This window comes from Antrostomus carolinensis, unplaced genomic scaffold (assembly GCF_000700745.2).
Source record: "Antrostomus carolinensis isolate BGI_N321 unplaced genomic scaffold, ASM70074v2 scaffold38394, whole genome shotgun sequence".
Classification (NCBI taxonomy): domain Eukaryota; kingdom Metazoa; phylum Chordata; class Aves; order Caprimulgiformes; family Caprimulgidae; genus Antrostomus; species Antrostomus carolinensis.
Genome location: NW_010310749.1, coordinates 6,724 through 20,247, shown reverse-complemented (window position 1 = coordinate 20,247; position 13,524 = coordinate 6,724). Strand labels below are relative to the sequence as shown.

The window sequence follows — 13,524 nt, the reverse complement described above, 5'->3', positions numbered from 1 at the left end:
GGCAGGCGCTTCATCCTCCCTGAGATGTCAGTGCACAAACCCTTGTTGTGCTTCTGGTTCGCTTTCAACCGCCTGTCCTTGGTACCCTTTCCGGCCAAAACCTTTTGTGGGGTAGCCACAAGGTCCCATCTATAGGGGTTGGCTGCATCCAAGTGAAATTCATAGCTTGCCAAGGGGAGAGCGAGGTTCCACAGTGCTCTCTTATTTGGATATAAACAGGAGAATTAGTCAAGAGGCTCCAACTGTGCCATTCTTTCCTTAGCTTATACGCTGAAGTAATGTTTATGCTCTTAAAAGAGCTCTCAGGCAGCTCGCTGAATCTGATCCCGTCTTGGCCCTGCTTTATGGGACTGTCTTGGCCTGGGAATAATAGCAGGAATCTGGTTAAATAAATATTTTGGATGAGAACGCAACACCTGTTGATATCTTGGACTGTGGGTCCTCGTACTGAGTGCTGGAGTTACAAGTAGCTGAAGTTTGTGCCCTTTGTGGCATTAACTCCATGAGCAAAAGTGGCCATGCTGGGGATGGTATTTCCAAGCGTGGTCAGTAGCTAATGGACTTTGCTTTCAGCATTATGTAGTAAGTGTCCACAGCATGCAGTGTACTGCAAGCAGCCCATTCCGTTCCTCTTCTCCTTTTCTTTGCTTGGGGCAATGAGGCTGTGAGGTACAACCTAACTCAGCCAGAAGTGGCTGTGGGGCAGGAGTCAGGCAAGAGGCCAGACCTGACTGCGAGCTCAAGCTGAAATCATGTGCTGGTTCCAGGTCTTTTACCACTGGTGTCATGAGAGTGAGTATTTGTGTTGCAGTGCCGCAGAACTAACTGAAGTAGGTTGCAGAGGCATTTTTTTTATTGTCCTGCTTTATAAAGCAATCCTATTTTCCTGTCACGCTACCACACCTTGTGTGTGCTGAGAGATCGCTGCCATGATTTGTGTGCTCAGTTCAGTCACCCGAGAGGTGTGTCTGCAGCATGTGTGGTGCTGGTCGGAGAGGAAGCTTTCATCATCACACAGGTGCTGGGGTGAATTAAATGGCTAAAGAAGCAGCCAGAATGCTGGTGGGCTTGCTCTGATTGATGGAGGTGTCATCACTTTTTTCCTAAGATCATTGACTGACCTAGATGGATTAAAGCAGTGCTTGTGTTTCCAAACTGAAGCACAGTTACCTGTCCTGTTATACTCTGCTGTCTTATCAGAGCCCCATCTACAAATGCTTGTGTGTAAAAGTCAAAAAGAGAGGGGAAACTAAACTTATCCCCTTGTTACCTCTCGAACATCTTCCTAAACAGTTTTGATGTTTCATTCTGTCTATCAGTGAGAGAGATGAGATGAAAAAAAAGTGAGACCTTGTGGGTCTGTGCAGTTCTGTCTGTGATATAAAGGCTGCTGAAGGAAGTGGCAAGTGGAGGATCTGGGAACGCAGAAACGAGTCTGAAATAAGGCTGCTGCCTTCTTCTGTGGCCACCAAGAGTTAGTTTTCAGGAAACACAGGAAGGGGTAGAGAGTGTTCTTCTGTAGGCTTTGTGGCAAATGATGAATATGGTGTCAAACTGATAGTCCTGCTGGGGAGAAAAGGTGAACCTTATGGCAGGAGCCCCACAGCTGTGCAGCGGAAGGGGCAGACAAGACAGCAGAACAGAAGTTCCTGTCTGATTGATTTAGGGCTGTGTTGTACTGAGAAGATATTTCACAATAAAGTATTTCTCATCCACGTTACCATGAGGAAGATACAGCACCGCTGTAAAATGGAGAGATGAGGTTTGGAGACAAACTGGTTAGAAGTGATGTGACACTAGAAAAATACGTTTAATAATTTAGTGCAACTCCTGTTATTAAAAAAAAATGGTAAAAATCTATTTGTTTTCTGAGAACAGCATGCAGTGGCAATGGATCTTTGAGTTGTATAATCCAGTATAAGATATTGCCATCATGTTGCACAGAAAGTTGTAAGTATAATGTGTTGGTTGTTAGAGAGTGATTTCTAGTTTCTCTGCCTAGAAGTGATCTTTAAGCCTTCCATAAAAATAAACAATTTCATTAAATATTATGAGAAAAATTAATGTGTATTATGTAGCTGAGACCCTACTGTGACGGGTTTGCATCACACATTGTTTTTAGTATATCTAGAGTAAAGGGATGGACATGAGTGAATTGGGTCTGTTTTGTAGTCTGGAGAAGCAGCAGACACTTGAAGGAAAAACTAGGACTTGCTTAGAACAGGAAGGATTTCATGAGATGTCTTTTACCCATTTGTATCTTTTGTATATGTTCTGAGCTGCTGAGAGAAGAGACAGTCAAATCAGTCCTCTGTGTAATTCTGAGTCTCATCTTCTTCCAGTATGCACTGATTTTTTAAATAATTTTTTTTTTTTTTTGTCTAATCAGTAATCTTCAGAAGTTCTACTGTTATGCTGGCTGCAGATCTTACCCTTTTTCTGCATCAACAGAAACATTTGTGTATTCTGTTCTGAAATTACACCTTTAAATATGGACACAGTCATTAGTTTGTCAGAGTGTTTCAGCACTTTCAAACATTTCTATAGCAAGGCTAAAGTGTAAGATCTGTGTATGCAGCTGTAGCTGCTGTTGTTCAAGCACGAGCTACCTGCAAATACTTGCTTTCCTATATTTAAATCAAATATCTTTATTGCAATCTGCAATTTTAAAATTAGAATAATAGAATGGTTTGGGTTGGAAAGGACCTTTAAAGGTCATCTAGTCCAATCCCACTGCAATGAGCAGGGACATCTTCAACCAGATCAGGTTGCTCAGAGCCCCATCCAACCTGACCTTGGATGTTTCCAGGGATGGGGCATCTACCACCTCTCTGGGCAACCTGTGCCAGTGTTTCACCACCCTCACTGTAAAAAAATCTCTTCCTTATATCTAGTCTGAATCTCCCTGTTTTAGTTTAAAACCATGTCTCCTTGTCCTGTTGCTGAAGGCCCCGCTAAAAAGTTTGTTTTTACACTGCAATTTTTACACTTTTTTGTAAGCTCTTCCTTACATTGTTTTGAGACTTGTCTCTGCTTAGGTAATGGGTTGTTGGCTGTCTTGTTTTGTTTTGTCTGCTGCCATTAGCGTGGATTTTCAAAATCTCTGGTTCCTGGCTTGATACCTGCATAACGTAGATGATGAGCACCTTGTGAGGATACAGTCTCATTTGGGCCCATAATAGGTGGATCACCAAAGTTACTAGTCAGTCTTAGAAAAATTAAAGTGGTCTTTAATTGTATCTGGGATGTTATAGGATTATTATACCTCTTGTCTGTGTTTTGCCTTTTTACTAAATGAGAAGTCAGTAGCCGATGGGAAGAGGAAGAATGGTGTAATCAGGGGCAAGAGGGACAGTCTGAACGAAGAGGAAGACCTCGAACAATGTAGCAAGGGACTGGAAAGGTTGAGAGCCTGTGACGAGTGGGCAGGACCCCAGCCGGACAATTGGCTTTGTACAGCATTGAGGGATGGTAGGAAATTAGTCACTATGACTCATGAGAGTTGTACTCTGCTGTTATTAATGGGGCTCAGAAGCATTTGTGTTAGGGTAGCCATGAGGAACTGTGTCTGTAAGGTGCAAGGGGAGGAATTCCCCTCTCCCAGAAGAGCTGGCAAACCGAGGCAGCTTGTAGACCAAAAGTGGGGGCGTTAGGAAATGGCAGGGCCATGGTACTGCACCTGAGGGGAGCAGCTGCCAGTGGGTCAGCAGCCTGTTCAACCTTTGTCCTTGAGGTTTTGTCAACCTGTTCAAGGAAGATGTAGAAGAAAGGCACAGTAGATGGAGGATGTTTACTGGGAGCTCTTCCTAAGGGCTGGGAACCACTGGGCAGAAAGGCAATTCCCTTGGCAACTGGACAGATGCAAGCTGGCACCAGTATATGACTGGGGGCCAAAGGGGGCACACTGATAATGAAGGCATGAGGAAGGATGAGGTTGTTGAAAATGATGACAAGGGATCTGTGAGTGCCCAAGGGAGAAGGGAGCGGAGGAACGGAGGAGGTGTTGTGGGGGAAGGACACTAGTGTCAGGAGCCGGAGCTGGTGGAGGCCAGGCTTGAATACACTCGTCCAGTGGGGAAGAAGTTGCTGCTCTAATCCCAGTGTTAAACAATGAGACTCTGAACAGAGCATCGGCTACCTGAGTGGCTAAGGAAGCTGTACCTTGGAGATGCTGTGATGCTGGAAACTATGCTTGAGACGTACCCTGGTTTAAACGATCTTGTGCCTGTGACAAGGGGCATATCCGATGCTGGTTTCCACACTGGTCAAAAAAGGAAAAGGGAAAGTACTTGTGAGTAGCCTTATTTTGGCTGGCTAGCTGCTGACATGGATGTCAGGGAGAGATGAGCCAAGAATGTCTTGGAATGAATTCACACAAAGCCACTGAATGGAGCTGTCAGAATCTGTGATGCCAGCATTTTAAAATCTTAAAAAAAGACCGGGGGGGAAGAAGAGCCCCCTGAAAGATGGAAAAGAAAAAGAAAAAAGTACTGAAGAAACTGACAATAGCCACTGCAGGATTAGTCTGCCCTGTTAATGCTCCTACTGTCATCTGGGCCAAATTTTTGTTGCTGAGAAGTAAGTAGTCTAGCAGATCTTCCTTTTCCCTTTAGAAACGCAGATCACTTTTATGGACAAGGTTAAATGGAACTACTCAGATGGTAACAATTCAACACGTGCTTAAAGTTTTGGAAGATTAATGTTTTGGAAAATGGGAGCTCAGAGGGGAGCAGCTGTGGTAGAGTAGAGCTGGGCTGGAGATTTGCACTCCAGGTAAAGCAGCATGAGACTGGTCATAAATAAAGTAAATCCAAAGTCTGTAATGACCTCTGGTGTTCTACTTGGTTGTTTAATGTGGCTGCTTATATCTAGAGCAGAACACCTTCAGTATTCCCTGGGCACCACTAGACATCTTTCTTATGAAAGTTTTCACTGAAAATGAAAGAGTTGTGCCCAGAGTTTACTGTTTTTTTGGACCCTTTGCAGACCGCTTGTCTCATGCGCTGCAGTTTGGGGACCACTGCTGTACCCACCTGCCACAGCACTGAGATAAGTCTCTGTCCTGGGGTAGGAGTTGGCTCTGGCACGAAGGTAGATTGTTAAACGTGGCATCCAGAGCATAGTGAGCGCTGAGAGAAGAAGCTGCCTAGCAACCCTGTGGGCATGGGGGGAATAATCCTCACTGCTGAAAAACTTCCTCATGCTTGGTGGAGCCTCTGCAAGGCAAGGAGATTTTTCATACCCCAATTAACCTAATACTCAGCTAGGTTTTTAATTTTTTTTAAATTAATCATTAGAATAGAGTGTATCATGGTCCAGATAATGTGATTTGAGAGAACAAAACAAACAAAATGAGACCTCAATGCAGAATTTTTCAGGCTTACCCTGCAACTGAAGAATTCAGCTGGCACTTGGCCGCGGTAGAGACTGGCAGGCTTCGGCAGGCGCCAAGGAATTTCCTGAGTTATGAAAAGAGAGCGCTGGGCACAGGAGAGATCGCAGATAAGGCAGATCCTAGAAAATGATTGAAAGTGGAATTCTTTCCTGATTAATTGCTTGATGTGGAAACCACCTAGGTTTCTGACAGCCCAAGCACAGCCAGAAGGCCGAAAAAGGGAGAAGAGAAACATGTAGAAAGGATATGATAAGAAAGTGAGATATTGAGACTTTCAAGTTATTTTGGTGGTAAGCTTAAATCAGTTATGCATTTAGAGTATTTTATTAGCTGACTACTTTTTTAGTTATAGTATTAGCAACTACAGTCTGGTTGGAAAACTGAGATCATCTTTATCTCAGAAATTCAAGAATCCCTCAGTCTTCTATAAATAACAACAGAAGCCTTAAACAGAAGGGGAAATATACATGATAGTACATTTTTCCCACTCCATATGTAAATCACATGGGCTCAAATACTAGATTTGATGTAGTGGTTAAAAATAAAGACAGATGGAAGGGAAATACCCTGTTGATGGAGGGTAGTGTGACATGTCATAACTTCTAAATACTATTTTGCTACTTTAAACAATACAGCTTTTGTTGTAATATGACTGATAATATTGTTTTTTCTATTTTTAAAATTTTGCACTTGATTAGCTCCAGTGGCTTAATATTAGCATATGACAATGAAAATATGTATTTCTTGTGGAAATGTGTGCTTCTCTAAAAGAAAGTGTAACTTTGGAGGTACATAGAGAGGAATTCTCCTGTGAACTGAACTTGCATCTTGGGCTATCTTTGTGGCATTTTATGCTAACTAGCTCTCAGGCTCTGCATGTCTCCTTATCATACAGAAGGAAAGTAAATGTACTTTTTTGCAGGGGAAAAGCCCAGACATTTTAAGTGTGTGGTATAGGTTTGATTTCCTAGGCTTTGACAACTTCAGACTTTCACTTCTTTGTTTTGCAGCTACCCATCTCAACCACTTCATGTCTGCTTGCCTTTATAAGACCCACTTATAAATTTTCTGCACATTTTTTTACTGCTTTCTCTTTGCATTGTTTGGGTCTGGTTTTTATAAATTTTTATGGTGCACAATGAAAAAGTAAAACATATGCCAAAATTCAGTTGCAGTCTGTCCTATCTAGTTGTTGATTTAAAAAAATAAATACCGAAAGCAGTATGCCTTTTCAAAAGATGCAATCTGGTTTACATCTGCCTATTTTTTTCTTTTTTACCTCTATTTTTTGGTTCTTAGTTACATTTTTTTCACTGCAGACCATTCCTGGGCATGTGAAGTTAAATCCTTAACTCAGTTCCTGTAGCCAGTACGTGGTCTTCAGAGGCTTAACTCTGCATCACGCCAAAGGGAGCGGGCTCCCAAGTGACAGCGTGTTTAAGACCCGGTCAGCAGCATCTTACAGGGCTGACCTGACTTGAGACAGTATTGACAACGAAAGGGATGGTGCTTTGCCTTTCTTAGGAAAGTGCTAGTGGCACTGACTGCTACCCATACCCGGGCTCTGCCTTCCTGTTGTTGGTTCCGAGGCATTAGTTCATGCGTGCAAAACTCAGCCCAAGTTGAAGAAGTTGAGATGCGTTGCCTATCAGTTAGTTTTCAATAGTTCAGTACTTCCTTAAAACTAATCAAGCGTGTAGCCTCTTCTTGAAGGTCATTTCTCAGGAACAGACATGAGTGCTGGTGAGTGTTAAGCTCTTGACATAATTTATGCAAATAACTTTTTAAAATAAAAAATTGAGAAGCACGCCTAAACCCTTCCTCTTTCTATAACATCACTTTTCCTTTGCTAACTGAAACATGGAGTGACTGTTGAGAAGCAACCTGAAAGCAAGCAGATGGGAGAAAGCCACTGTTAATGGATTAGTCAAGCTTTGGAACAGGCTGCCCAGGGAGGTGGTGGAGTCACCTTCCCTGGTGGGATTTAACAGAGGGGTAGATGAGGTGCTCAGGGACGTGGTTTAGTGCTGCACTTGACAGTGTTGGGTTTATGATTGGACCTGATGATCTTAAAGGTCTTTTCCAACCACTACGATTCAATGATTCTGTAATGCTTTAATGGAGCAGTCATTTCTTTGTAAAGTAAATGGACATATTGAGTTGTTTTCTTCATTACTTGTTTTCACCAGATGGTAGATATAATTTCAAAGGTTAAGTGTTTGTAGTTGTTTTCCACAGCTATCTAATTTCACTCTGTAAATATCACTTTGGTGTGTCTGCGTGCCTGTCCTGGTTTTCAAGTGCATATGTGCACAGAGGAGCTTCAGTAGCTGTGTTTGCACTTCCGTAGGAATGGGCCATCTGTGATTGCATTGCTTCTGTAAACGTGCAACCGCCTGGAGCCATTGAATCCTTGGAGTCAACTTTTTTAGTTATGCTTTGTTTTTTGACAAAAATCCTCAGGGCAAAATTTGTGTTGACACGGAAGTGTCACTTTGCACATGATTTTGCGAATCACAAGTCACCTCTGGAGGGAGTGCAGCATGGCTAAGGCTGACAGCAGTGTCACTGATTTCTCTTCTGTCCTTAGGTCCTTTCTCATAACTTGTGCACAGTGTTAAATGTTCCCCATGATCCAGTGGCCTTGGAAGAGCACTTTAGGGATGATGATGAAGGACCAGTTTCCAATCAGGGTTACATGCCTTATCTAAACAAATTCATCTTGGAAAAGGTAAGTTTTGAATTCCTGTGTTCTGTTTTTCCCTTTATCAGGCTTTTTATTAGACTGTCTTTACAGTAGACTTCTGTTTGCAGGAAGCATGCTGGTGTGAAGACACTCTGGTTTTGAGTTTGCCTGTGTGGGGTTGTGATGGGGCTGGCCTTGGAGAGCTCGTGCCTTAAAATGGAAGGATGCACTGTTCTGTACTTCCTTTTTCTCTCCTTGGTTTCTATTTCCTGTTACATCTGGTCGTTGTCTAAGCTGTATTCATGCAGAACTGTGTTTGCATTAATAAAGCACCTCAGCTTGAATTTATTTTAAAGTGTCTTGGGGCTATAGATTGTCCCACTTTATACTATGGCTATAACAGAATATTGTCAGACTCCTTTGCAAATAGGAAGGGCAAAAATATCTTCAGTGTCTGTTCACAAGGTATTTTAATAAATGAATCCCTTCAAATAGTTACAGTGGGTGACATTAGGGTGTATTGGTAAGTTTTGTCTTGGAAGTTCTTTCCTTTCATGTCTGAGCACTCCTCAGTCTTCTTTTGTGCTTTGTTTTGGGGGAAGCTCTGGAAAGCCAGCAGGGCTTGAAAGTAAAAAACTATCTTGTTTTTTTTTCTGACAACTTTTGTTGAGAGACTAGTCTGGATGATAAAGACCAGCCCATATGATAGTGCAAACATATCAGCTTCAATACAACTGACTTCTTGTACATTTGTGGGCTGACCTCAGAAACCCTCAAACTTTGATGTTGTGGCTGCAGAGATACATAGATGTTTGCTTTCTTTTATCATGTTAAGGAGCCCTGAACTGACGTGCTGCTGAAAAGTCCAGTGCAGCAAATGCAGATTATGCAAACTCCTTAGCCTGATCTGGTAATTTTTGCTGCTTCTTTAAACTTCATTTAATACTGGTGGAAAATGTGATAAATATAATGCAGTCTGGCAACTTGGTGGCAGGAGAAGCTCCTATATCTTCCTCAGACTTATCTCCTCTGCCTCTCTAATCTGTGTGTCTCTCATACCCAGTAATAGAGTCCTGTTTTACATGTGGGAGTTGTTGGTTGTTAATACACATAAAGGTACCTTTGTCTTGGTTGTTTGATCTTGGAGAATCTAGCTTTGTCCCTAAGAAGTTTGTGATCTCATTTCCACTTTGCATTGGCTGTCTGAGCTCCTGTAAGATTCAACAGAGACCACGGAGTTTGTATACAAATTTTTTTGGGAAAAAAAAGGGCTTACTTTATTTTGACCAAAGGATTACAGTACTAGAGTCTGAACCACAGTGGGTTTTGTTAATACTATTTGTAGGAAAAGTAGCAAGCCATTAAGTAAAAGAAAAAGAGCAATGGAAAGCTTTTTCAAATATAAACAGCCTCATTTTTGAAGGATGAATAGTTATGGAAATGAGGAGCAATTGCATTTAAATAACACCTTAATTTGAAAATTAAAGACCTGGCTACATAAGCAAGTTGGTGTGAATTTACAGTGTTTAGCTACTCTGGGGCACCTTCTTACCCCGTGGTAAAAACAAAGGACAAGCTACTTTGCTTTCTCATGAAAGGAACGAGGTGACTGCATGTAGTTTCTGTGTTGTTTTATTCATCGCTGTTCTGGCTTCCGCCAGTTGCCTGATATGCCTGTACTGTTAGTTCATCTTAAAAGTTGAAAGTGTTAAGCAACAGGATTAAACTACCTGTAGCTTCATGTTATTTAATCCTGACTAAATGCTTGTAAACTGTTTAGATATGTAGTATTAAAAATTAGTTAAATTCTTTAGACAGAAGGCTAATCTTTGTGGACTGGAAAAAGTCTTAATTGTGCCATCTCATCTTTTAGAGATGTCTTTACGTCAGTGCCAAAGGACAATATGCAGCGGGATGAAGTCACTGGTTCATAGCATGTCTCCTTTGTTGAAAACAGACAAGCAAAAAAAGCAAACAAGAAGCCCCTTCTTTGTCATTCTTCCAAGGCATAATCTGTTCTTTTTGATGAGGTGACTGTAGAACAAATACTATTAATTTATGCTAGTAAGCAAAGCTACTAAAGAAGGGCTGGTGCTTTATACCCCCAAATACAGAGAAAGTTCTCTCAATTTCCAGTCATACATCTTCTGGTGAATTAATTGATTTGAGCGAGGGCAACCTGCTCAAGAGAAATTTTTTTGATCTCAAGATATTTTGCTTTAAAACATTAATAAAATATTTAAAGAATGAATCCTTGGATTTCTTTAAAACAGATAACTAACTGTGACTTACAATTTTATTGAGGGGACTTTGTAATCTTCTGAAATAGCTTCTGTTGTACTCTTAAATACAGTTGCAGCTTTTTATATTTTTTAGTGCTGGCTTACCCTGTGTTACTCTGGAATAAAGCCTCTTTATGTAGAACCAATGAGTTATCAAGAAAGGCACAATTTGCTAGTTTAATGAGGCAAATTGGTTGCAACTAATTTTGTTTATCCAAATAGGGAATTTGAATAAATAGTTGGAATAATTAGATTTCTAGTATCATGCTGCTTGTTACTTAGCAGACAGATGTATCTAGGATTTTCCTGCAACTGAAACAAAATCTGTTCTTGTTCTGTAAGTGTCCTTTTCAGGAGGGAGCTGACACTTACCAGTATAATCTCTTCATAATTTGTTTTACTTGGTTTCATAACCATATCTTAGCATGTTCCATTATTTACCATGTATGCCTTTTAATACCAAAGGAAAATGTTTCCTTTTCAATGATGGTGATGGTGGTATTTTACAAAATGCCTTATTTATAGCAGGGAAGTCATAGTGGGATGAGAAGACAAAGAAGGACATCATTCTAAAACTCAGGTTGTCTCATCTTCCAGACAACTCAGTGAATGCTATTTACACTGCCAATGCTTGTTATATTTTTAGAACTGATCCAATCACTGGTACTTAAGCCAAATATTTTCTGTATTTCCATATGTTTTAGAGTTAGTAGGATATTGATGATGGTAAATTACACTTTGCGTGTTAGTAGAAATGAAAGATCTATAAATTGCATGATGTTTACTGCATTTTTCTTTTGATTATGTTGTGAAACTTCTTAGAAAGGGAAGGTAGGTGTCTTTTATATATCATGTTTTTATCCCTATGAGTTTAAGGAGTTTTAAGGTTGGAGGCATCGGTTCATTTGCATGTTTTGTCATTTAGACAGATTCACAAATAAAAGTGGTAGGTGCTGTAGAGTTAATAGTCTGGAGTACTGTAGAAGTTTCCCAATGAAATGGTGACTTCAAATAATTTGAACAAATTATGAAGTACAGTTAAAAGCGTCTTCTAGTGCACAGGAAAGTTCTCTTGTACAAGGGTTTGTTCATTAATTAAGCAACAAAATTGTGTGATATTCAGACAGGCTGCAAGCAGGATGAGTATTCTGGCCAAACACAACTGAAATTCTGTTTTCTCAATAGTGTGTCATAAATTTCTTGATTTTAATTTCACATCAAGATTATTTCAGTGTAGAATTCATAGTAGTGTCTCACTGTAATTAAAGATGTGTTGGGGAATCCTCTTTAAATTTATATTCCAGGGTAGTCTTTGACCAACCTGTTTTTATAAATATGTGGTTGTTCATGTCATGAAAGAGCTATGTGTGTATTTGACTATTTTTTGATATCAATACCTCCTGTTTGAAAATTTTCTACTTTTACAGTTTCTTAACTGTTAGAAGTACTTTTACGAGTGAGTTCAAGTATAACTTTAGAAACTGTTTAGATATTTTTAAGTTTAGGAATGTGTATTTGAGCACTTATCAGACTGGATAGAAAATCATACAGTTTGCAGCAGTGTCCTTGAAGCATCTAAGATGCGTGGTTTGGCCTGTCGTGAGAGAATGTCACTGAACATTACTGGTGGTGTTACCACAAGAGTTACAAGAACGTGTTTCTTAGACAGGCTTTCCGAAGCATTACAGTGCAGAACATGCTTATATCAGTTACATGTTGGCAAAGAAATAACATTGCTGAGCTGTAGGGAGATAAATAGATTTGAAGATTTAAAAAGAAAATAGAGGAAATGAAAGCTTTTGCATATGTAAATAATTCACAGATGGGTATGTACAGTTGCTAGGTATGATAAAGGATAACAAAAACAAAAGCAATTTTTTAATAGTAAGGTGAAGATTTGCAAGTCTGAGAAAAAGGAAAGGTTTTAAATAGATTAGTGTTCAAGAAAAAAAAGGATTGCATGTTTATGAATATCCTACAAGAGTTACGCTTGGGTAACACGAAGTGTAAAAGCATATTTAAGGTCTTTCCCAGCTATTTTTCCAGTATCGCTTTTAGCACTTCCACATGTAGTTTTGCCTGTAGTGGTTTCCACATTTGCTGTATAAAATCTCAGTAACTCAATAGAAGGGCAGTTGGAACAAATACATTCTGAAGATAATTTGGAAGCTAAAGCTAATATGCTAAAGGAGATACAGAATGCAGCACAGCCTCCTTCACATGAAGTCAGGGTGTTATTAACTTGACCAGAAATTGGAGGTTGGGTGTAGATTTTGTTGGAAGAAATTCCTCAGTTGACCCCATGCAGGAAGTCAGACGAGGCTGCTACAGTGCTCTTTTTTGGGCCTTGACACTTCTTGCAAACTAGAATTTTCTCTGTGCTTTTTGTATGCCTTGGCCTGTTAAACTTTGTCTGTTATTCTGTGCCATTCATACATATTAATTTTTTTTTGTTCAATTTCTTCATTTCAGGTTCAAGGAAACTTTGACAAAGTTGAATTCAACAGGATGTGCTGGACTCTCTGTGCTAAAAAGAACCTCTCTAAAAGTCCTTTGCTGATTAGTGATGAAGATGCATTTAAAGTGTGGGTTATTTTTAACTTCTTATCAGAGGACAAATACCCTTTAATCATTGTACCTGAGGAGGTAAGAAACAAAAACTTTAGCTGTTTAACACCAGTTTGCTTAATGTCCTAGTTGAACTATGTTAATGTTTGCTACTCTCTAGAGATTTAAGAGAAAACAGTTGTTTAATATAAAACTTTTATTCCCCTCTTTTAATCATGTCAGGCCTCGGGTGCTTTTCTTTGTCTTCCAGGGTGCATATGCAGGGATTCCCACAGGATACTTTACATATTGATGGCTATGCATGTCTGTCATCTAAACAGCCTGGACTAAATGGGATGTGCTTCTTGCCCCCCAGTAAACAGTTTATTTTGCTTTTTGTGAGGACTGAGGGGTGCTGGGGTGACCAGCTCTAATAGCAGCACTCGGAGCTGTTGGGCCTTTTTCTTCGCTTCATGAGTAGTGCACGTATGTGGTCTTTCATCACTGTGCTTGCTTAAATGTGATCAGAATTTTGCACAGTTAGCACATCAGTGTGATTCTGAAATAAAATTCTCCCCTCTGCTCTGTGTTACTGTGATTTGCAAGACGAGTCT

At 40.2% G+C, this 13,524-nt stretch overlaps 1 protein-coding gene across 1 annotated transcript; it reads left to right on the top strand.

The window, feature by feature from the left end:
• Positions 1-3,879: 3,879 nt before the first annotated feature.
• Positions 3,880-13,009, top strand: LOC104523830 (switch-associated protein 70-like; the record flags this gene model as incomplete). Its single annotated transcript, XM_010166526.2, has 3 exons — positions 3,880-3,960; positions 7,986-8,126; positions 12,836-13,009. Coding segments are annotated over exons 1-3 (396 nt in total), but the record flags the coding sequence as incomplete, so codon positions are not given.
• Positions 13,010-13,524: the final 515 nt, after the last annotated feature.